At 46.8% G+C, this 23,455-nt stretch overlaps 3 protein-coding genes across 8 annotated transcripts; 1 reads left to right on the top strand and 2 right to left on the bottom strand.

The window, feature by feature from the left end:
* Nucleotides 1-233: 233 nt before the first annotated feature.
* On the top strand, nucleotides 234-7,496 carry rffl (ring finger and FYVE-like domain containing E3 ubiquitin protein ligase). 6 transcript variants are annotated; one of them, XM_084673784.1, is made up of 9 exons: nucleotides 515-1,421; nucleotides 1,543-1,566; nucleotides 1,653-1,715; nucleotides 2,103-2,291; nucleotides 3,563-4,006; nucleotides 4,176-4,265; nucleotides 5,273-5,480; nucleotides 5,709-5,732; nucleotides 6,013-7,496. In XM_084673784.1, the coding sequence occupies exons 4-9, from the start codon at nucleotides 2,112-2,114 to the stop codon at nucleotides 6,192-6,194; spliced, it is 1,128 nt and encodes a 375-aa protein (XP_084529910.1). In that variant the 5' UTR covers nucleotides 515-1,421; nucleotides 1,543-1,566; nucleotides 1,653-1,715; nucleotides 2,103-2,111; the 3' UTR covers nucleotides 6,195-7,496. The 6 variants fall into 6 exon arrangements, with proteins under 6 accessions (XP_084529908.1, XP_084529912.1, XP_084529910.1 ...); XM_084673783.1 differs by having other exon boundaries at nucleotides 515-1,566; XM_084673782.1 differs by lacking the exons at nucleotides 515-1,421; nucleotides 1,543-1,566; nucleotides 1,653-1,715 and adding an exon at nucleotides 234-508.
* Nucleotides 7,497-8,438: 942 nt separating this feature from the next.
* LOC146257714 (E3 ubiquitin-protein ligase TRIM50-like) lies at nucleotides 8,439-10,855 on the bottom strand. The gene is made up of 6 exons (XM_084674781.1): nucleotides 10,448-10,855; nucleotides 9,978-10,073; nucleotides 9,503-9,733; nucleotides 9,334-9,356; nucleotides 9,110-9,240; nucleotides 8,439-8,998 (listed from the first exon to the last, which is right to left on the bottom strand). Exons 1-6 carry the CDS (start codon nucleotides 10,853-10,855, stop codon nucleotides 8,439-8,441), a joined length of 1,449 nt encoding a protein of 482 aa, XP_084530907.1.
* Nucleotides 10,856-11,676: 821 nt separating this feature from the next.
* On the bottom strand, nucleotides 11,677-23,333 carry atp1b3b (ATPase Na+/K+ transporting subunit beta 3b). Its single transcript, XM_084674499.1, has 7 exons — nucleotides 23,025-23,333; nucleotides 17,604-17,732; nucleotides 15,751-15,849; nucleotides 15,251-15,438; nucleotides 15,059-15,109; nucleotides 12,935-13,021; nucleotides 11,677-12,648 (listed from the first exon to the last, which is right to left on the bottom strand). Exons 1-7 carry the CDS (start codon nucleotides 23,125-23,127, stop codon nucleotides 12,481-12,483), a joined length of 825 nt encoding a protein of 274 aa, XP_084530625.1. The 5' UTR covers nucleotides 23,128-23,333; the 3' UTR covers nucleotides 11,677-12,480.
* Nucleotides 23,334-23,455: the final 122 nt, after the last annotated feature.

Below are 23,455 nucleotides of genomic sequence, written 5' to 3'. Positions count from 1 at the left end.
TCAAAAGATTGAGTATTAGGCCATTGTGTTGACCATATTTGTCAATAAATCTACGCTCAAAAGTCAAATCATGTTTTGGTGTGTGTACCACATATTACGTAGTTACTTACTGTCAAAATATTTTGCACTCCAATCTCACCTGCTGTAGGTGAACCAATAAAGAATCACTCAGTCCAGCAGAGGACGCTACATTACTGGTTTTCGTCAGTAACTTGTCTAGTGATTTAAAACTTCTCGAGGCAACGTTTCAAGTTGAGCAATTAACGAACTGACTGACTACCGACGCCAGAGGGAGGGTGGGGGAGTGTCGAATGTCACCGGGAGTCCAATTCTTCCTGTTTCGTTTCTGATCAAACTTATTTGCGTTGTACCAGTCAGAATACCAGTGAGAACAAAATTGAATAGGTTGTCAGCCAGCCATCTGGAGAGTTGTCGGAAAATTGTTGTGCTGCTCGACAGAGGCTGGCACGCTCTGGCTGTTGTGCCTTGCCTGGCTGACCGTTTCAAGGTAAGCTAACATAGCGCTGCTAGTCCTGCTAGCTCCTCGGCTTTCGAGCTGTTTGACAACTTTTCCTAGCTAGTTAGCACATTGTTATTAGCCTAGTTATTAGTTCATTTGAAATGCATAGGTTCTTAGGGGCGTTACTTGACTAGAGGTTAACTACATCATTGTCTGTTGTTTTGGTATAATTTACATTTATGATGGATACTAGTTAAAGTAATGCTAGTTATGCTAGTTAGCTAGCATACATCATCATAGCTAGTGCTAACTAGCTGGACTAGCAAGAACGAGTGACAAACTAGCGCTACGCTTGACTACAGTAGACTAGCCCAAGACTACCTAAATTAGTTTGTGATTGTATAGCTAATTCTCATTAGTCGTAAGCTAATTAGTTGTGCCAATAGTCATCATACTCTCTCTAGTGGGAAGCTTTGGAAGAAATTGTTTTAACCATGTCAACTAAATTAATCCACACAGTCAGAAGACCACACTGCAGTAATGAATGTCCAAAACTGCCTTTAAATCCTCATCTGTCTATACCAATCAAACCTGGAGTGTAAATCCACACATTTCTGACCCACTTACTTTTAAGTTATAAAAGTAGTTTTCAGAGACAAAAGATAATCCAGATGAGGCTATCAGACTAACTGGAGTTAGAAAGACCTTAAAGGCCCGAGGCACTTAGTCACTTTCCCCTCAGCTGTTTTCTGTGTCCACTGACCTGTTGCAGTCTTGTGGGATGCATGGTCTTAGCAGCTGTTACCATGGAAGAGCTTGGTGACCTAACTGTCTGTTCTGTCTAGTTTTGGTCTCCATGACAGCACAGGTCTCTAATGCAAACAGCCACCTGTGTATTACATTTGTAGTCTACTGCTGGAGACAAGTCTTACATGAGAGTCATTGTTTTACCAAAGTCCACGTAAGTGGAAAATGTGGGTAGGGAAGTTAATTTACAGTAGATTAAACAGATGTCCAACATTGCATATGGACAATGCTAGCCTCATTTGTGATTTCCTCTACTTATTCATAACTGCATGCAGGAACAGAAAGAGTCACACGTTGAGGTAAGACAAGGTTACTGGTTGGAAATGGTCAGTGTGTGGAAAAACCCTATCCTACACCTTAATGAGTCGTAAATCCATGTCCACAGAAACTGCCTTTCCGCGCTTGTCTGAACTGGCTGTAGACCGAGGCCAGCTATCTTTCCCAGTAGGTAAAGAGGAAGATAGGGTGTCACAGTACGGAGAGCCGTGTGACTATCCTCCTGCAGCTGAGACGGCCCACAGGCCGTGAATTAATGATAGGAGGCCTGTTTCTGTGTCCCAAGGCCAGATACCTGCTCTCGTAGCTGGCAGCATACTCGCTGTGGATCCCGTTTCAGTGTCATTGATTGAGCCCTTATAGATACTCTCTCACGTGTATTCTGAATGTAAACATTAAACCTACATTGCTGTGCGGTTAGCGAAGCCCTTTCAACTCCTGTGTCTCACCCATCTTACTGTACATTCCCAGTGTTTGCCCCGTTCCCCCCCCCCTCCTCCTCCCCCCCCCCCCCTCCTCCTCCCCCCCCTCCTCTCCACACCCCTCCCTGCGTCCCCAGGTGAGGAATATGTTGGCGTCCTGCTGCAACTGGTTATGTCTGGATGCCGCCATCGTGGAGGATACCACCAACAGCAGCACACGCCATCAGGCCTACACAAACTCAGGCTACAGCAGCCACCCCTCGCCCCCTCTTGCGGACCCCACGTGCAAGGCCTGCGGAGGCCGCTTCGACACCCCAGCTAGGAAGGTACACAGGGACTAACGTAGAGAATAGTCACCCCCCCCCCCCCCCCATACTGATTTCCACATTTTCCACTCATATACCAGCCCATTGTGGAACTGAACAGGCCCAAGGGCAAGAACTGAATGAAACATATCTAAACTAATGTAGCTTAGGTGTTTGGTGTGTTTGATCCAGCCTACTGACGGAACGTGCTCTAAAGAAATCGAACGTCAGCTGTCAGTTACCATTTATAGCAATGTAGTAACACACTGCTTTGAAGTTACATTTTTTTTTGTTTTAACTGCATCCTTGATACTGAAAATGTAACTAAATTACTAGTTTACCACCCCTGGGGCCTGCATCACTTTACAGTGAGAGAGAGATGTATATATATATCTTGAATTGATTTCACATGAAGTGGCATGTTTTTGAAACTTAGAAGCATGTAGGCATAAACAAGCTGATGCTTTCATCTTCAGTTCCCCAACGTGTTGTCTGACCAGGTGACGTTGTGCTCTGTGAAGCCACAACTGACAGGATGCTCTGTGGGCCTCACCAGGGAAGCCACGAGTGGAAGGCCTGGAGCTTGGCACACCCTGTTGTGCCGTAGTACTGTCAAACATTAGGTTTTCAACATCTACTATGTAACACATTCTACTGTTGCAACTGCAGGCCACTTGGCGAGTGGTACTTTTCAAAAGCCTTGAAGAAAGAAAAAAAAAAACAATAAGTAGTTCTTTCCCAGTTAGGATTACAGTTCGCTAGAAGAGCCAGACCTGAATGTTGCCTGTTGTGGTCGAGGCCTCTCAGTGGCCGTCACAGCCTTGTCCCCGCCTTGAAAAGGAATGTGGTATGTTCATTGGTCTGCGTTGTACCGACATGCGTCAGAGCTTGTCAGACCAAAAATCGATGCTTGTTCTGCCCTGGCCTCTGCTATTCTAGTTATTTCCCCCCCCCCCCCCCTACAACCTTGTTTACACTCCCCCTTCCTCTCCTTTGTATAGCTGGACACATACAGCCAACTCAGGCTTGCTCAATGACTATGTGCCAACTGGGTTTGTTTCTGTCTAAGGGACATTTTGTGTTTCCTTTGGCCGAGCTCTCCATAGCGCTGAACCTGAGCTACTGTCTTAGAGGGTTTTGGTCTGATCTTAGTCTTACACACCTGGTTTGGGTTATTTGCTGGTTGATGAGATGATTCAGGCGATTTAACAAATGGTGTTGGAGTGAAAACCTCCAAGATGGCTGCCCTCCGAGAGCAAGCCCGCATGCTAACCTGTCCTGCTCCCTGACAGCACGTCTGTATGGACTGTAAGAAGACCTACTGCGCCCGGTGTTCGGCCCAGCTGGACCCTCGACCGCGGCTGTGCCACACCTGCCAGCGTTTCCACGGCACCCTGTTCGAGCGCACGGAGCTGATGAAGTTGAAGGTGAAGGACCTGCGCGACTACCTCCACCTGCACGAGGTGTCCACACAGATGTGCCGTGAGAAGGAGGAGCTGGTGGAGCTGGTCCTGGGCCAGCAGACGCCACCGCCTCCTCCGTCTGACAACACGGTACCCCAGACCCCAGCTCCAGCCCCCACGACACCGCAAGAACCCGCTCCGGTTCCTGCTCCCGTCACCACGGCATCCGTCACCACGGCATCCGTCACCACGGCATCCGTCACCACGGCACCCTCCACTCACGCCCACCTCCCGGAGCCCCCCCACCAGCCACAGGCCCAGGAGGACAATCTGGTGAGTCCCCTGCAGACTTGCTTGACCTGCCATGCTGCAGCCTCCTAAGCAGCGTACCATTTGTTCCCCACATTTGTTGTGTTGTATGCTCAGTAACAAGCCCCCCCTCCCCGGCGCTGCATGGACATGCTGCTAACTGTGTGTGGGTGTGTTGGGCCTCTGCTTGTAGACTCCAGCGTCGGTGTCGGTGAGCTCTGGTCCTGAGGAGACACCAGACACTGAGGCAGACACTGAGCTGCAGGCAGAACAAGAGCAGCAGGTACAGCCTGGTTCTCCCCACCCTGCCTCCACCTAGTCCTGCTGGGCTGGACCCTGTGCTGTCCCTTGACAGCTGGATAAAGTTTAGTTTCTCTTTCCAACAATGCGGTCTTAAGCAAATGTGTCTGCTTGCCAGTACTTGTTTGTTGCTGGTTGATGCGTGGTGGTGTTCTTGTTAACTAAGTGTTTCTGTTGGCGCTGAACATTTTGTCTTTGTTGACTGAACCATGTGATGTTTTGTGTCCCTTCTTCAGGACAATGGAAATGAATGGGTTACATGTATTTCAGGAATATGGGTATTAGTTGTGTTAACAGTCCATGGTGTGTAGACCTACTATAATCTGTTCCACAACGCTTCCCAGTTATTTAGAATGTTTGTGCCATAAATGTACAATTATTATCCCAAGAGAGGATAACTTTAGTTCCATTTCTGCTGGGAACGCCTCATGTGTTGTAACCACCAGCTGAGGTCAATGTTACATGTTAAAAAGAGTAGATTTATACAGGGCTGATGTGAGTCCCTATCCACTTTCATGTTTGGGCCTGGACCTGTCCCCATTGTCTAGCTGGGTTTTGTTGTGATGGCCGGATTGCCATTTCTGCATGGTGTGTTCTATTACTCCCCTGTCAGAATGTTCTCCTCGTAGCTGAGCAGTGGGGCTATTCTTATCTCCAGTGATGAGTATCAGAGCTGGCATGGCACGTGGCTCTTCGTTCCCCAGATTCCTCATTGTGCTGTGAAAACTCTGTGACCTCAGACCAAGTCAGGAGCTGACAAATCAACCTAACGTGGTCAAGCAGGCTCCTCACACTCCCAGCAGCGTCAGGGACTGCCAAACGAAACAGCTGCTGTCCGTCATGCTGACACACACACACATCTCCTATCAGGAGTGGTTGAATTGTATCTCTGTATGTCTATGTTGCTATAGTCTTGAGGTCTGGAGTTTCAAATGTATTTTGACCTGTGATCTCTCTCTCTCTCTCTGTCTCTCTCTCTCTCTCTCTCAGTCGGACACGGAGGAGGTGCTGGCTCCTGGCCGCAGGGCGTCCCTGTCTGACCTGGCCTCGGCGGAGGACATCGAGGCCCTGAGCGTCCGACAGCTCAAGGAGATCCTGGCTCGCAACTTTGTCAACTACAAAGGCTGCTGTGAGAAGTGGGAGCTGATGGAGAGGGTGACGCGCCTCTACCACGACCAGAAGGACCTCCAGAACATGGGTAGGAAGTAGGGGTGGGAATCTTTTGGCACCTCACGAGCCTGGGGAGTGGGAGTAGTCCACTCCAGCTCTCTGGAGAGGCCCCTCACACACCAGGAGAGTCATTCATTAGACCTGAACATAATACACTCCAGTACTACAATGCTTCAATACACGATACAGGTTGTGGTAGGCCATGTTTCAAATGCTTGAAAGCTAAAAGCTGATTAGTTTTCTCCTTCTCTTCCAGTTTCGAATACCATTGGTACTGGTGGTGAGTGTCTCTTTTCTCTCCTTCATGCGATGCCAGGATGAAAGTCGACACTCTTTCCAAAGTGATCTCAATCGTTAGGCATGAGGCGGGTGCACAATTGCAGTATCCCTCACTGCACATGCTAGACTCACATCAGGAACAATCTGAATTCAGATTCATCCCACACTGTCTAATGTCAAATGACCCATTAACACATTATATATATATACACACAGTATGTACTGAATATAAGTGTCCCCTGAGTGAAACAACCTAAGGGTCCTTACGTCTTGCTCCCCAGACCCCAGCACCACCCCAGGCATGGAGGACAGCCTGTGTAAGATCTGCATGGACTCTCCTATCGACTGTGTCCTGCTGGAGTGCGGTCACATGGTCACCTGCACCAAGTGTGGCAAGCGCATGAACGAGTGCCCCATCTGCAGGCAGTATGTGGTGCGTGCCGTTCACGTGTTCAGATCCTGAGCGGGTCCAAGCCTTCATCTCCCCAGACACTCCACCTCCAGGTGGGGGCCTTGAGTCCCAGCGGACGACCAGAGAGACTGAACTCGACCCCCCCCCCCCCCCCTACTCTTTTCTGCCAATAAAAACCGCACAAGCCCCACGACTGGAAAACGGAACTACTTTTAATGACTGTCCAAGGTGAGCCGCGCACATGAGAAATCCCCTTTTAAATCATATGATAAGTTGCAAGCAATACTATGTTTTGGGTTCTTTTTAAAGAGAAAGAGAAAAGCTCTTCAACAGTCATGGGATGTTTGGGTCTAGTGCTGTCATTACTGCAAATCAAGCCTTAAAAGTCTGTCCTAGTGAATAGCTGCAGGGAAACCCTTCCATAATGGCTGTGGGCACACAGTGCACTAGTAGTGCCTTAAGGGATTACAGCATCCAATGTAGTATATTGGTTTTAGAAATCACTTAATAACTATCAGCTCAAGGGTCATCTCTTTAGTAAAACTGAATGTATGTCAAGACAATGTTCAGCTAATCTGTTTACCCCTATCTAGTTGCACTGGAGTGTCTCTGTTTTAACATAAAACTGCTTTGTATCCAAGCCGGTTAATCAAGAAAAACTGTAAACCGAGAATGTCAACGCACATTGGTTAAATATGAGTCTGTAGTTCACACAAAAGGACTTCTTAATTATTCACAATGAAATCTACTGCCTTCCAACACTGTGTCTGATAAGACATCCGTGTTGACCAATGGTGTGTGCTTGGCTAGATAACCATGAGGCCTAACTGACTAGTGAGTCATTGTTTTATATGAGGTTAAAAACGGCCTGTGAAGACACTTGTTTAAATGTGTGCTCTGTATGTTTTCTGTCGTGATACTTTGCACCAGAGACTTCTGTGTGACTGCATTGCACTAACCATTAGAGAGAAGGAAGCTGTGTTTGGTGTCGAGTCATCAAAGAGGGTCGAATGAAAATGATTTGTGTGCGTTCACTGGCATGTTCTGCACAGTAAAAAGATGCAGACCTTTTCATCTTTTTTTAAAAATTTTATTAAAGGAGAGGACTTCTAATGTTTAACTAGTATGGACTCTGATTTATTTGAGTTCTAGATTGCAATTTGTTGCTGTTTTTCCTCAATATATTTTTAATGACTGAAGTTTTGTAACTAGTTATTAAATATAATTACACTTATGGACCCAGAATTTATATATGCTACTGTTCTCTCTATTTTTATATCATCTGATATAAACAGAATATTGAGCCAAATCTGTCTAAGATTTTTCAAATGAATAAAAAGAAAAACTACCAAATGTTTTCTCGTGTGCATTCTACTGACTTATGATAAATTTATTTCTAAAAAGGTTTTTGAACAATGCCTCCTTTTTTATTTCTCTTTTGATACTCATTGTTCTTGAATGTCATTGTGTATTCAATTCAGGAGAACTGGTTTCTCCAGTATTGAAGCTAAGAATAACATGTGTTTGTGCATGTGCAGGAAGTAGAAATCCTATGAATTTCAATTTGTTTGACTTCACCCTAACAAAGACCCTGACTTTAGTTCACTGCATTTTAAAAGACTGGAAGCCTTGATTTGGAAAGTACCTAACACTTGAGAAGATAAAATACTGACTGGATCATATGACTGACATAAAATACACAACTTCTGCCTTCTGCAGTTTCACCGTAAACTTCCAGGTCAGTCACAGTATTTATTTTTATTTGGCAAACTAAACAGCAATACTTATTTTTGTCAATTTAACAAAATATACATAGGCTACTAATGGTTCCATTTTATATAAATCAAAAAGGAAATCAACTTGGATTGACAGGCAGCAGAAACCACACTTTCTTGAAGACTGCCTGGTTGCTTGTCACAGAAATCCATTCCTTGGATGAACACCAGGGGTTGGTTTGCATGACACAGAGAGTGGGCGCCACCCTTTGGTCATGACAATGATTACAGAAAGGTACGTAATACATTATCATTAACATTCAGGTTCTGTGCTCTATCTCAGTGGTTCCCAACCCTGTCCTCAGGGACCCCCTGTCCTGCATGTTTTAGATGTTTCCCTGCTCCAACTCACCTGATTCAAATAAAAGGGTCGTTATCTAGCTCTGTAGAAGCCTGGTAACGAACATGCATTTGAATCAGGCGTGTTGGAGTAGGGAAACATCTAAAACAAGCAGGACAAGGGGGTCCCTGTGGACAAGGTTGAGAACCACTGTTATAATCCATCAGGCACTTGACCCCTTCATCTGTCACTGGCGGTCTGAGGTAGACAGACCGGTTGTTTGTTGGCTCCTCTCTCATGCCAGCAAACATCGAACAGCGGGTAGACCTTCCCCTGCAACTCGCTGCGGTAGGTGTAGATCACCCCGAGCTCGTCAGGACTGTCAGCATTGTAGAACGTTAGCGATCCGCCCTCGTAATCCAGGAACATCCCGATCCTGGCGGGCTGGGTGGAGAGAGGTAAGGTGACGCGGGGGGTGCTGAAGGCCTCGTACACGCGCCCTTCCTTCAGACCTATCAGCCACACGCCACTTTCAGGGCTCTTAGGCAGCTTCCCCTTCCTGTTGGCGGTGCCTTTGATCAGGCCCAGCCGCCACTTTGGCTTCTCCCCGACAACGACCTCCCAGTAGTGCTTCCCCGAGGAGAAGCCTCTGCTGGCCAGGACACAGTAGCTGTAGCTGAAGCGCTCAGGGTTGTTGGCCAGCCTCTTCAGGAGGGCTCCACACTCCACCACAGTGTCTCCCTGGCTGAGCTCCAGCATGGGGTGAGCTGTCAGGGGGTCCAGCTTGAGACACACGGGGGCTGCAGACAGGGAAGCAGATGGGGGATCACACAGAGACACATAGTCCAACAGGCACACACATACACACAGACACATACATACACACACACACCCCTCTCACAAAGCCTTACTAGGCAGAACCCTCCGGTGTAATCTCTTCCACACTGACATCTTGATATCGCTGTGATTGAACCCTGGTTTGAAGTTGATGGAACTGTAGATCTTCTCTTCTCTCTGTTGTTTTTGTTGACATTCTTTGAATCTTAATCAAAGGTCAAGCAAGAGAATCTGTGAGTCACAGGACCTACAGCTCATCCAAGTTAGACTGTTTGATGCCTAGGTGTGTGTTCCTTACCTTGGAGCAATCGAGCCGTATTTCTACAAGGAGAGATTAAAGATAGGATTATTTGAATGTCTACGTTTTAGTACGACTTGCCGCGTTGTTTTCTTTTGGACACTGGCGTTACAAAAAATAAATAAATAAAATCCTCGAGTCTCCAGCGACACTGCCATCTGACACCCACCACAATGAAGTCCAGGTGACTCTCATTGCTCAGGGCCTCCAGGATGCCCTCGGCCTCCTGGAACTTGGCATGGGTGTGTGTGAGGTCGTCTGCCTGGCTCTGGATGCAGGAGATGAGGCCCGCGGCTGTGCTCTCCACCCTCTGCATGAAGCCAGCCTCCTCCAGCTCCAAGCAGCGCCGCAGCTCCCCAAACTCCTTGCGGATCACCCACTTGAGCACGTCCGACTCGTTCTAACAGGGAGAAGAGCGGGCACATGCACTCAGAGGGAAGGGGAGAAGGAATGTGTGCATGTCAGGAATGACCACCCCTTTCTACCAGCGGTGAACTGACGTGTCTCTCTGATTGGACCACATTTTGACAGTGTGAAACGGCATGCGAAGGATTGTGTCGTTAGTCGAGTTGTGCTCTTTTACTAACTATGTTGATCCCACACAGCATTTGGAAGCTTAGAAGTCTCTGCACAATGATACCTACGGTGATGCGAGATTTATTGTAGGCCATTTTACAAATCTGCTCCTCCAGTTTCCTCTTCTGTGTCTGGAACTCTGTCATCAAACAGGATATGTCCTCCTGGGAAATCAACAGAGGAGGATGGAGTTCAGGATAGATTGGGACAATGTCTCCCCAGGGTCACATTGACTTAGTTTTTTTCTCTTTCTGTTTACAGCTCTGAAAGATGATCATGACCTCATCACGGCACACAGTGAAGGAAGGACCTTTGGTAACCTCCTTTGGGTTTTCAACACTTGGAGATGACAGGAAGAGCCATGAGTCATCCACCTTAATCGTTAATGCTGAGTCATTGCACTCCTCGTAGAACTAATGAATAAACACGAGTATCGATAAAATGAATAATGTAGCCTATCCGGGTGATAGACGCTCTCTACTTTCCTCTGCTGTTTATTGGAGATAGATGGAGGCCGAGGTCGGGCCTCAGTGCTTACCTTCATGCGACTGTACACGCTGTGGACAGGGGTGATCTTGTGGCAGCGGTGTGCCCCTATGCTCCCACACAGCCCACAGATAACGGTGTGGTCCTCCTCACAATACAGACTCAGAGGGTTGTGGTGCTCAGGGCAGCTCTCCGACTGGGAAGGCCCTGCCCCGCTCATCTCCCTCAGGGAGTCCACGATCCTGGCCAGGCTGACGTTGGGCGGGGGGCTGTCCCCGTCCACGGCACAGCGGCACACTGGGCACTGCAGCTGTCCCCGGGGGTCCATGGTCATGGAGCGCACGCAGACCCGGCAGTAGGAGTGGCCGCACTGCAGCATCAGCGGCTCTGCAAACACCTCCAGACACACTGGGCATTTGAGCTGTTCCTTCAGGGACTGCAGGCTCTCTCTGCGGGCCATGTTCAAACAAGACGTGCTCAGGAGGGGAACGCGGAAATATCGTTCAATATCAACACCAGAACGCCAGAATATCCAAGAGTTTTGGTGAAAAGACCAGGGTCTCTGACTGGCCACAGATCCAGCAACAGAAAGCGCCTCCACAGCAGGACTGTGAGAACTGATGCCAGCCTGGTCTCTGGTCCTGGGGAGATAAGGGTTGGATATCTGGACGCTGTGGTGACTGCTCAAACAGCAGAAACACAGTCAGAGGTCACCTTTGGACGCTGTTTATCACAGCTTCTCTGCAAGGCTAAGTGCATGCCACTCCACAGTAAGTGGCTGATATCACAGAGACAAACATGCCAAATGTGATGTTAGTCACAAGGGTTTGAAGTGGACAAAGGTGATTAAAAGGACCTTGTCTGTAAACATATATAGGCTTACGTCTGTGTGTGTGTGTGTGTGTGTGTGTAAGGAGTTTGTAACACCAGTGCAATGCCCGTGATGCAGCCGGTGGTGATATACAGTAAGATCTTGACCTACATGTGGAGTATGGCTGTATTTTTGGTCCTTGGATGTTATGTACTGCTACCGTTTCTCTGTTTGAGTTCTAGTTCCAATCCATTACTGGATGGAATTAAAATATTTTAACATCATTAGATGTATTCTCTTTTGTAGAACTGGAGCATAGCTGGGATAGGTACATGTATGTGTGTGTGTGTGCGCGTTTGTTTCTCCACCAACCATCAGAGGGCAGCACACCATAATATGACAGAAGTGTCTTTCAATTATACATGTCTTGAAAAGGTTACATGATTTACAGAAACAATGAGACAGAAGGATTTCTTTAAAATCATCTTTATTTCAAATTTGTTCTCATACAGACCTTAAGGCATCTGTACAAAGCACATTTCCTGTCAGGGTAAAAAAAAAAAAATCACTTCCCTTTGATGTTGGACAGGTTAAAATAATGTAAATATTTATATGTATTTTTTGGCATTTCCATCCTTAATGTATTCTCTTACTCAATACTTTTAAATTACAACTATTTATCTATTTCTTAGTTTGATTCTTACAGCGTTTAGACATAGTGAGATAAGACAGAGCATTTAAACCCATCAATTATGTACACAGACAAATACCATATTACACAGCAGACTACACAGCACTACAGGAGAAAAAAACACATCAACTCAAAATGCTCCAAATACAGCAGCTATTTACAGGTCCCTACATTAGCACAATGTTGCTATTCCTTCACTGACTCAATGGGAGGTGGGGCTAAACAATGTGTATGTGTGTGGGAGAGGGGGGGGGACATCTTGTTACGATTCTCTTGTCTTCCTTCCCGGGGGGCAGTGAGGGAGGGAGGGAGGCAGCCAGGGAAGTGGAGTCAGTGACTGCAGTGATATGAGTTAGGGTTAAAAACAATTATCAGGAGCGCACCACCACCACAGCGTCCCTCAGTCCACCCCCTTCAGTAGCCAGTGGTACAGGCCAGAACCTAGAAAGACTGGGCTCCGCGTGGACGGGTGAGGACATTCTGGGTGGGAGATGGGGGAGAGTGGGGGGGGGGGGGGGGGGTCTTCGATATTTTGTATGCAACACTGGCATTGTGCATTGTGCTCTGGTGGTCCCTGAAATCCTTACTCGGACACGGTGACCCTGAACGTGACCCGGCCGAGGTACTTGTCGCGGTCGTCGTTGTTCTTCAGGTCCGAGCCCTCGATCTTACACTCCACTGACAGCTCCGTGTTGTAGTCCTCCTTACTCAGGAGCAGCTTCACAGCCACTAGGGGCTGGACGTAGGTGGGCTGGAGGAGACACACACACACACACACAGGTTGTCATGACGATACACTCGCCATGGCTGGCTTTATGACAAAGGATGCACAGCAAGGCCCACCTCCATGCATAAACAAATCAGTATCACAGTTCTCCTCTGTTTTGGGGGGAGGGGGGAGTTATTCAGAATGTCAAGATGGAAGTTTTTACCGCTCTATTTGTTGTTTACTCAGATAGAATTCCACTGGTTAAACTCTGTTAAACAGTCATCAGTATGAATGAGCAGCGTTTGTCCTAGACAGGAGGGCTACTTACATGCAAGTTTTTTCCGTAGTACGGGAAGTACATTTTATCCAAGCTCCCCTCTTTGGGGAAGTATTGCATCTGCAGGGAGGTCTCTCTCTGTGGGAAAGGAGGAGGAGGAGTGAGATACAGACTTGAAAGCATGAATGAATGGTATCCCCCCAGGCGGTGTTCATAGTGTCTGTCTACATAGAGCATGGTAAGGTTTAGAGTTACACGCTCACAACACATCCTCTCATACAGCAACAGCTGTCCCAGTTGACACTGCGGGATCAATATGTCAATATGTAAAAGAAACGCACACTTATACTGACAAAGACAACTTTGACCTTTAATCTTCACAATGTGTTGCTTTTTTTTTTGTGTTCACACATATTACACAACATCTAGATTCGTACACACACACAAAAGCTTTACACAGGATCAGATAGGTGTGCCACAGGATGTTTCGCTGAAGTGAGATGGCAGGCAGTGCTGCTTGGTTTCCAGCATTCCAGATAAGACCTTCACTGTTACCATGGCAAATAAACTGCCACATTACGATCATACACCCATCACATATATAGTATACCTGAATCACAGAACCCCACTGAGCAGCCCTCACACACTGCAGCTGTTATCCAGGTTGCCATAGCAACAGAGGCATAAAAAACTGTTCAAGAACAAACCAGCGGCCGTAACAAGTAAACTTAGAATAATTGGAAAAGGCTCAACGGAGGTCAGAGTGGAGCACTCGACGTTGGATATGGCACATGTAATTACACCTCCCATTAAAACACTGGACTGTTTGGCGCTGGGTGATGGGAGAGGGAGAAAGGGGGGAGCTATAGATGGTTGGAGAAGAGAAAGAGCCTGGGAGCGCACTACTTTACGACCTCCACACTAAAGCAGAGCTCCTACTGTGTGCCTACCTCTGCTCAACCCTCCTGAGTTCCCCGCGTCAGAATGTCCTCTTCCACAATCCCACCCAGCGCTTCCAGAGAAGACGCTTGTTTGCATAGAGCCTCACGCGCAGTCAAGTGAAGGACGGCGGCAGCAGCCGACTACTACATGTAGTACTGATGCCTCAGTACTAAATGTGCAGTGCATCTCCGGGCTTAGATGCTGGTACATTTTTACATGTTAGTTGGGGGGGGGCATGTAAAAGAGAAATTGGGTTCTGTTCCTGCTTCCTCTACGGTGAGGAGAAACAGCCCAGATCAAGTCGGAGAGCGGAGGCCGAGTGGCAGGCTCCGGACAGCCTCTGTCATCCCTAACGGAGGAAGCAGGGTGACGGCCGAATTGCCCCTCTGTACGCCTTTTCGAACGATTGCAGGAGATTACAAATGTTCGAGGCTCGAGGGGACAGTTTCAGCCAGGGGATGGAGGGACAAGGATCAGGGGAGGAGGGAGGGTGGTTAGAATGTTGGAGCAAGAGGGAAACCATGGAAGAGGTGTTAGATGGAACGGTGGAGCAGCGGAACACGTTTTGAGATCCAAAGTGAGGAACCTTTGACAAGGTTCCGGATCCTTCGACAAGGTTCCGGATCCTTCGACAAGGTTCCGGATCCTTCGACAAGGTTCCGGATCCTTCAGCATATACACCACCTGGGCCTACTACTACGTGAGCTTCATTTTAGATCAGACTATTTACCAGATTCCTTTCTGACTGGCTTTGGGGGACTTGTGGAGATCTTCCACCGAACCCACAGCATAGGGGGGGGGTCAAAGCTCTACAACATATCCGCTATGGATGCTGTTAAAGGCAGCAGAAGCGTCACATCACAGAGCTATACAGAAGCAGCGCAGAGACATGGAGGAGCTAGGGCTAGGACCCTGGGGAAACATGGGGGGCCAGGACCCGACATCTTACCCACCAGTGAACTGCTGGCCCTACAGGCAGCGTGGAGAGAAATCAAATACAGACGAGTGTAAAAACACAGACAGGTACATACATGTGCTTACATTCATACTGTAGACGCTACAAAACACATATTACATGTATAACAAAACATGTATATAGACATACAGGGGAGAAAACAGAACTTGGAGAGATCTTTAACACAGACCCCCCCCCTCCCCCTCCCCCTCCCCCTCCCCCTCCCCCTCCCCCTCCCCCTCCCCCTCCCCCTCCATATACACGTCAGTTGGCTTTACCTTGGCTGTGCAGTTGATATAGGGGTTTCCGCGCGGCTTCAGTCCTATGATCTTCAAGGAAACAAGAAAATCAGGACCAACATTACGACAACAACCTTTCAGAAGAAGATCAAGATTTCTTGTCAGCCGTCTCAAAGAGGCAGTCCACCCGTCGTTAGTGAGAGGTGTGATGTGCTGGGCTCTGGGACTGACCCTGTTCATCTTGACCAGGATGCAGGGCTTGCCCTCGGCGTAGCCGAACGTGGTGTCGGACAGGCCGGAGCATTGCCTGAGCACGCTGCGCTTGAACTGGCACACCTTCTTCTCCTGCACCTCATCCTGCTCCGTGTACTCCCCCACCATACACAGATCATTCTGCTCCTGGATGCTGTCGTTGTATTCTGCAGGTACCAGAGGAGACATAGGATACGTGTTAGAACATGTTTGAGCGTGTTACAACGTGTTTGAGCGTGTTACAACGTGTTTGAGCATGTTACAACGTGTTTGAGCGTGTTTGGGCGTGTTTCACACGTTCTGAGCGTGTTTGAGCGTGTTTGAAAGTTCCCGTTCCCACCAGTTTCCATGTAGTAAATCAGATTCAAGTCAATCTAATAACATGCACCAAAGTTCTCATTTTGCCTAGTCATGCGTTTCAATCAACAACCTTATATTCCAAAGAGCATACGAGTCAAAAAACTAGGAGAGTCGCTTACGCTGCAGCTGGGATTCCAGATGCTGAATGTACTGTTGGTACTGGCCAGGGTCAGAGCGGTTGAAAGAGATGTCCATAGAACGAGGCCTGATCACCAAACCTTGGGGGGGGCAAAGGTCAAGAGGTCAAAGATCCTATCATTGTACGTTGTGACGGCTACCTCACTCCTCGATGATAACAGATGAAGCAAGTCCTGCCAACACCAGTGAGTATCGACGTAATTAGTCACTGCAAAGTGAGAAATCCAATGACGAGGAGACCATAGACAACAGCCAACTCTGCTAACAGCTCTACAGATTAACGCCTGTTGACACAGATATGTGGCCACAGAGTCGGTCTGAGGGGATGAGAATCTGCCATTAAAGAAGAGGTGTCAGTTGGTCGTTGTCTTGATCTCAAGGTGCCAACACAATGAAAACCGATCCACATGGGTGATGGACGACACAACAAAAGGATGGAGAGAGGACGCATGAAGATACAGAGATATGGAATGCTGTAGAAGGAGAGGAGGGAGAAACAGAGAAAATGACAGAAAAAGGGAAAAAATGCGACAATGTGGGTGGAATTAATTGCCACTAAAAGGGGAGTGTGTAGGGGAGGAAGAAATCTCACACATTACCCAGATCAATATTCCTTAGCATGTTGTCGGAGAAATGTAGGATGTAACACTATATTCTGAAAATACTGGTGCTCACATTCCTTGCCGACTGTGTATTACTTGATAAAGAAATGATCTTAACACAAGGTGTGAGTGAATAGGCCTGGATGCTTGAGAGAGAGAGGGGGAGGGGGAGAGAGAAATAGAGAGAGTGAGCTTGAGCTCGGGAACGATGTGATGTAAAAGCGTATACACTTGGCTCCAGCCTGAAGCTTGCGATGAATACTTAAGGGCCAAGCTGCTCCTGCAGAGGAGGCTCTCCTTCTGTGGACTGGGGGAGCTGCTAGGGACAGTTGGGATGGAGCAGATGGGTGCTGTACTGGTGGCCAGCAGGACAGAGACTGCACAGTCTGGGAGTCAGACATCTCATCTCTCACTTATCCAGCACAAACACACACGCGCACACACACACGCACACAACAGAACATCCCTCAGAACACACACAGAAACAAACACGCACACATAGACAAATACACAAAAACACACAGTCACACACACACACACAACAGAACATCCCTCAGAACACCCACAGAAACAGACACGCACACAAAGACATAAATACACAAAAACACACAAGTCACACACACACACACATCTTATTGCTCCTCTTTCCATAACCGTCATTCAGTCATGATTAAACAGTGTTTGACTTGTTCCCTGTTTGCGTGTTCTGCCAGGGCTCCAGTGTCACGCAAACCCAGCCTGAGTGAATGGAGGCCGACACAGGGACACTGTCCAGGCACTCGCACACTCGACAGCTCTGCCGTTCTGCTCTCCAGCCAGCCCACTGGGCAGCCAACCAGCTTCACTGCTTCACTGCAGGAGCCACGTGTGCGTGTGTGGATGTGTGTGGATGTGTTTGTGTGAGCGCGCACGCGTGTAAAAGAATGAGTCTATCCTGTGTGACGGGAGAGATACTAACATTTATGTAGGGGTGGGAGAACATTTTGTTTTGTATTTATGAGAGCCCGAATGAGTGAGACAGAAACGAATAGTGAAACGGAAAGTGTCATATATAAAATATTTACGAGATGCAGAAATATTCTGATGTGACGTTACGTCAGACTCCTTCACATCATATTTTACTGCAGCGGTGCGTTTGGCTGTTTTTAAGTTGGCTGTTACATTCCTTCAATAAATCAATAATTCAATCAAGATTCTGAGCATGTTTGTCAATAGTGTGCGCTGTGTGTTACCTGGATTGGCCACCCTGTCTCTGTACTTTGGAGTGTTGTCATCCAGCGTCTGAAGCATGACCCACATAGTCAGAGTGAACATCCCAGCCAAGAAGCCATAGAACACCAGGTAGAAGAGGAAGATCAGAGCTGGAGAGAGAAGAGGGATTTATAAAAAGGATGGAGGGGAGGGGGGGGGGGGGGTGGGGAGAGAGAGACAGTAGGGGAGGGAGGGAGGGACAGAAGGAGAGATGGGGGGGTGAGAAATAGAGAGACTAATTATTTTCTGTTAATCACACATATCTTGGCTCAACAGATCAAAAGCATTCTTCCCAGCAGTGAAGGGCAGTCACGTGACTCGAATCTTTGTTCAATAATTATTTGGCAGCTCCATTAATTTGGAGAGACAGCAAGCTTCCAAAACAACGATTTACAAGCGTCAAACTGAAGAGGAAGGAAAGATTGGGGGGAAAGAACAGCAAAACATTTTTGCAATAATTACTGTGGTTTTGTTTTCCCCCTCGGTCTCCATTGTGGTCTTAAATACTATAAATATAAATGATTGCTTTGAAAAATATAGAAGAATACAAATGTATAGCAAGAAACCATAACCATTCTGGAGTGGTTAAACTGGGCTCTCTGGGCAGAGAAGATACTAGGGACAACAGAGCTGAAATTTCCCTGCTGTTTAATGAACTCAAATTAATATCAACGCAGTGGAAGAACAAATATCATATGGCTGTCATCTGTAAGAGCTGAGGAATAGAGAGAGAGAGAGTGAAATTGAGAGATGGTTTAATTATAGATGCATTTTTTTTTTCTCCTGAAGTCTCTGAGGTAGACAGATACTATTAATAGATAGTGGGGGAGGACAGTAAGTGATGGCACAGCAGTGGCCTGAGGAGAGGAGCTCACTCGGGGGGAGCGTCAGATGGATCCGGGGCTACACACACACACGCACAAGCACACACGCCATCATACCCATCGACCAGAATAAAGGTATGAACATCCATATACAGCCTGATAAGCCAGACTGATAGAAGATGAATGGAAAACTCCTCATTAGCTGAATATCTTCCCTTTCAAGCCTCCAGCGCCAATTATATTAAGACTATATATTGTGCAAATATTTTACATAATGATAGAATATTGAACGTAACTAAGACCTTACTAACACGGTCCTGATGGATGCCCTGATTTTGTTTGAGCCAAGAGTGATCTTCCAGGAACACTGCTCTGGGTAGCCCGGCGGGGGGCGTGGTCTGCCTCCTCTGCAGCTGGAGCATTGATCCAGGCTCCCCATCGATCCAAGGCCAGCGCGAGCCTGTCAGTCAGCTGGTCGTGGATCCAGTCTTCCACAGTCAATCAGCGGGTCGGTCAGTACACTCCGGTGCACCTTTTACAATCATCTCCACCCACACTCCCTTTACAAAACAACACTGACGCCACTTAAGTCCCTCTCTATAGCCACTGCTGCTACACACTTCTTTTACCTTCATCCTCTCAGGCAGCGAAGCATTCCCCCAAGACACCCCACCCACTCCTCTGCATCCAGTGCATGTATACCTGCCCATTATCATTATTCACCTCACATTAAGCTACACTGTAAAAAAATAAAAAAGTACTGACCAACATTTGGGGATTTTTTGTCCACATGAGAAAATCTACCATAGTGGGCAGTAAGCATACTGTATAGTATGTGAGACTGCCAGATAATGCTCTTAATTCCCATCACTCCCACTAAATTGGATGTACTGTAGACAGGCACAGGTTTGCAGCCATATTGTGTGCCAACATCACTGTCACCTAATCACTGCAGTTGTTCACAAAGACATTAAAAGCAGTCATGGTGAAATTACACTGCCGATCATTCAGAGGACTTTAAAATTGAAAGGCCAGCAATAGGGATTTATCATTCTACAGTTTAAATGTTATCCGGCCTTGATCGAGAGTGGGCTGAGAGTGGCCATTGACCATGCCTAAAAGGGTCTAGCTACCTGTGCTCACTTGACGAAAACACTCTCTCTCACACACACACAGCTTCTCTTGTGCCAAGCACCCTAATAATCACTCAAACCTCTCATTATCCTCTAACCCTGCTGCAGACACAGTCCCCATCTCCATGCTGGTCGTGCAGCTCTCGCTCCGGAAAGTGACCTGTGGGAAGGTTCTCTCCAACATTGCTGGGTTGCTTTCAAACCCAGCTGTTCCCAAGCTCACGTTCTTTACAGTTTTGGCTGAAATGGAATCTTCCAGACCACTGACAAGTGTGTGGCTCTGCCCTCCTTGGTGTGGCTGGCCCAGGGGTTTATAAATACCCTGATAAGGAGGCCAGGAGGGTTGGCACTGGGTCCCAGAGAGGGCGAGGCTGGGCGTGTGGAGGTATACTTTACACAACCCAGAGAATGCCAAGAACAGGCATTGGCGAAGTCAGTGAAGTGGACAGGGTTTTTTTTTATGACGAGCCATGAGCCAAGTCTCCATGAGGCAATACTATCCCTAGTCTTTCCGTGCACATAACCAAACACAGGAAAAAAACTTGACACGAAATGACACATACCACAAGTCTGATTCACACATGGGCAATTAATTTCTGTGTCCGTGCCAGCCAAGAGTTTGACAAGGCCTTCGCCAACAAACTTAAACCTAATCCTACCCCAGAACAACATCTTCCCCATAGGCCTGCGATATTTTAGGTGGGGTGTGGCATTTGGCATAAACAAACTGGACTTGTGGGTAATGTTCCTCTCACAGCAAATGTGTTGGCCCCCCACACCTCTCACCGACTCCTACTCCTGAGTAGAACAGGAAGTCCCTCCCTCCACAGGTTCTCTAACCATGTGAGAGTAGTTCCAGGCGGGTAGAGTGGCACAGGACACATCTCTCCGTTTGGTTCAGTTGGACAAACAATCTGTCTCTGCTGCAAAATGGCACAGTGATTGCATTAGAAACCAGACTAGCCACTGGAGCAGAGAGAGAGAGTGTTAATGAGATAGCAATGGTTAGGTTGTAACAGCTGGGACTCCCTGTGGCTTCCTATTCCTAACAGCTGACCTCTGGGCAAGCATGGAGAGCACAGCTTTCTCTACCCATAGTCACAAGCCTGTGTACTGTCCAACACAGCATCAACCTAGTGCTTGAATCAAACTTAAGGTGGACACAAGAGGTGACACAAAAACTATTTTTTGACCAGGAGATCGTAAACATTCTCAGATTACTGAAGACGCTGCCCCCCCTCCCCCCCCCCCCCCCTTCTCCCAACAGTTTAAGGTCCATTGACGGATTAGAATGATATCATATTATATACATCCATGAAACAAGCAGCTGTGACCTGCAGGGGTTTCAAGCCTCTATTAACTCAGTGCCACAGAAGAAGGCAGCAGCATACTTCATTGATAAAGCCTCATAACTGGGTCATTGTTGGTGATGTGAAAGACCCGCATCACTGCCACATGGGTGATCCCACTGGAGAACAAGAACGTTCTTTTGATCCTCACAAATCTTTGTAGTAAATACCAACAGGACTGTTCATTTGCCGCTTTGGCACTAAACTCTCAACTCCCAGTGTTCCCCCAACAGATGCAGAAAAAAAAACGTTGAGGAGACAAAGTAAAATATTTCGCATCTCCTTGTAGTACTGTAGGTTTGATATAGTGTGTGTATATGCTGTTAATTAAAAGAGGGGGTGAATGCTGGCTATCAGGACAAGAGCAGCGTCAATATACCAGCCCAAAACTCAGATAATCCACAGAGCTCTGCAGTGAGATGAACGACTGTGAGAGTCTAGTCCATGTACTCAATCATTATCTCTTTTATAGCAGCCCTCACTTGTTCATCTTTAGCGTGGCTCTCTCTACTCTTTCTTGACCCGGAGAACAGGATGCGTGAACAAATACGATTGTAAAACATCCTAAACATCGTTGATGTGACATCCCTCCCATGTGACATCCCTCCCTGTTTAAAATCAGCACTTGAGAATGACAGCCGACGCCTGATGACAACTGGGGAAACGCTTAACTGTCTTGAATAATAAAATATGCCCCTGTATTCTGCAAAAACAAAAGTGCCTTTCAAATACTTATATATTTTCCATCATAATACAAATTAATATCAACTAACAGTAAAAAGGTTTCATAACCCTTGACTATAAAAGAATGTTGCGAAGGAATCAGCTGTGCGTAATTATCGTCCACAAATGAGCACACGCGCACACACATGCGCACACAAAAATAAAGTCCATGGGCCTGAAGGCTTGTGGTTCTACACGAAAAACGTGTCTCTCTGGTTGCAGAGTGTAAAAATAGAACCACGTCGTCATACAAAATAGTCGCCTAAATGTTTCATTCATTATATATGATTAATGATAGGCTACATGAATGATTACTACATTTCAGAGAACTGACAGAGACCCTTCAAAATGTCTCGGAAGTCGTAGCCGATAGGCTACACAGCCTACCGGAACAGAAGAGGATCGCATGTAGGCAGGACAAACACGCCAAGACTCGAGTGACACAATAGAGTTCAATTTACGGGTAGAATACTTTACACCGTTTGGCAACCAAAATGTTGCCGAACAATGACAGCTCTGCGACACTTGATCAATTATTTTTCTGGTTACAATCCACGTCGGAAAAGTCATTTAAATTGAAATTTTCTAAATTGAGACCGTCCTGTTACTGTAGATCACCCCTCCCATCCCTCCCACGCCGTCCTTCAACCGCGTGTAATGCTGCCGGATTGACTAACGAGGAAGAATTGGGCAAATTCCTACACATTCAAATCAATAAACTCTGAGATTACCCTCTCACTATCTCAATAGCCTACTACGTGACCACATTGACCATTAGGCTATAAAATGCAATCTGAAGCAAATTACAATCGAGAGACTTAATTGATGCAATATTTGCAGAAACCTCGGCCTGCACTTTGGAGATTAACCAAATCTGTAATTAATTTCAGTACGGGTGATTTGATGGCTAATTACACGAAAATCATAGCCAACAACCTCGAATTTGAAGTTTTACAGCTTTGAGGTAATCAGAGTCAAAGATAGCGATAGATGAGAATGGAGGATCACCAGTACAAGATCAAAGACCCATAGAGATAGCTTGTCTAAATAAACTGGAACTGTAACGAATTGTGTTAAAATAAAATTGAGGGTCTGGACACTAGACTGGAAAATAATTTACAACATCGTAGTCTGGGTGCATAATTATGATTGTTTATGCATCGCATAGTTTGACTCAAATATTGCAAATATATATTTTTACATCAACGCATTAGTATTGGCCAACACGTTGATGAGCGCCCGTTTCTATCCATCAAGGCAATCAGATCTTGAACCTTAAATTGCCTTTAATCTTTGAGCTGCTTTGGAAATGTATTCTGAAAATAGGTAACCCAAACCATAACATGAGTGCCGAAATACAGCCGATTCCTTACCCCAACTGCTGGCGGTACGACCAATGAACTCTCCTGTTCGTGGATTGTAGAAAAAATCTTTCCAAGACTGTTTATCTTCGGGTTTCTCCTCCTTGTTCGACATAGTTGGTTTTGGGATGGCAAATCAAAACGCGTACCGAAAAATAATTTAAAAGATGAATTGATAGACCTGAGAAGGCTGGGTCGTCGGTTTTGTGTTAACAAAAGTGTTCTCCCTGATGTCTCCGTCACAATGTAGCCACGATACCGTTACCTCTCCACAAAGCTTCACCACCGCAGCTCATGAACATTTGCCGAGAAGACGCGTTTGAAGCTCCGTCGCGCAAGCGCAGTTTTTCCTCCAGAATCCAGTTCCCAAATTGTTCCGCGATAGTCGCAATAGGCCTACTGCTGTAGCTGGTAAGGAGGTTATTTGAGGGCTCAGGTTGTAG

The sequence above is a fragment of the Hypomesus nipponensis genome, chromosome 15 (genome assembly GCF_054491055.1).
Source record: "Hypomesus nipponensis isolate SF chromosome 15, ASM5449105v1, whole genome shotgun sequence".
NCBI lineage: Eukaryota > Metazoa > Chordata > Actinopteri > Osmeriformes > Osmeridae > Hypomesus > Hypomesus nipponensis.
Note: the sequence above shows the minus strand (reverse complement) of the source record. Positions and strands in the feature narration are given on the sequence as shown.

Excerpts from the sequence above, each read along its gene's own strand:
- atp1b3b (XM_084674499.1), bottom strand. The coding sequence starts at position 23,127 with ATGTCGAACAAGGAGGAGAAACCCGAAGATAAACAGTCTTGGAAAGAT. Across the intron at positions 17,733-23,024 it reads TCGTACCGCCAGCAGTTGGG|CTCTGATCTTCCTCTTCTAC; the intron begins GTAAGGAATCGG and ends TTCTCTCTCCAG. Across the intron at positions 13,022-15,058 it reads ATATCAACTGCACAGCCAAG|AGAGAGACCTCCCTGCAGAT; the intron begins GTAAAGCCAACT and ends CCTTTCCCACAG.
- LOC146257714 (XM_084674781.1), bottom strand. The coding sequence starts at position 10,855 with ATGGCCCGCAGAGAGAGCCTGCAGTCCCTGAAGGAACAGCTCAAATGC. Across the intron at positions 9,734-9,977 it reads ACAATAAATCTCGCATCACC|AACGAGTCGGACGTGCTCAA; the intron begins GTAGGTATCATT and ends TCTCCCTGTTAG. Across the intron at positions 9,357-9,502 it reads GTCACCTGGACTTCATTGTG|AAATACGGCTCGATTGCTCC; the intron begins GTGGGTGTCAGA and ends CTCTCCTTGTAG.
- rffl (XM_084673782.1), top strand. The coding sequence starts at position 2,112 with ATGTTGGCGTCCTGCTGCAACTGGTTATGTCTGGATGCCGCCATCGTG. Across the intron at positions 4,007-4,175 it reads AGGCCCAGGAGGACAATCTG|ACTCCAGCGTCGGTGTCGGT; the intron begins GTGAGTCCCCTG and ends CTCTGCTTGTAG. Across the intron at positions 5,481-5,708 it reads GAAGGACCTCCAGAACATGG|TTTCGAATACCATTGGTACT; the intron begins GTAGGAAGTAGG and ends CTTCTCTTCCAG.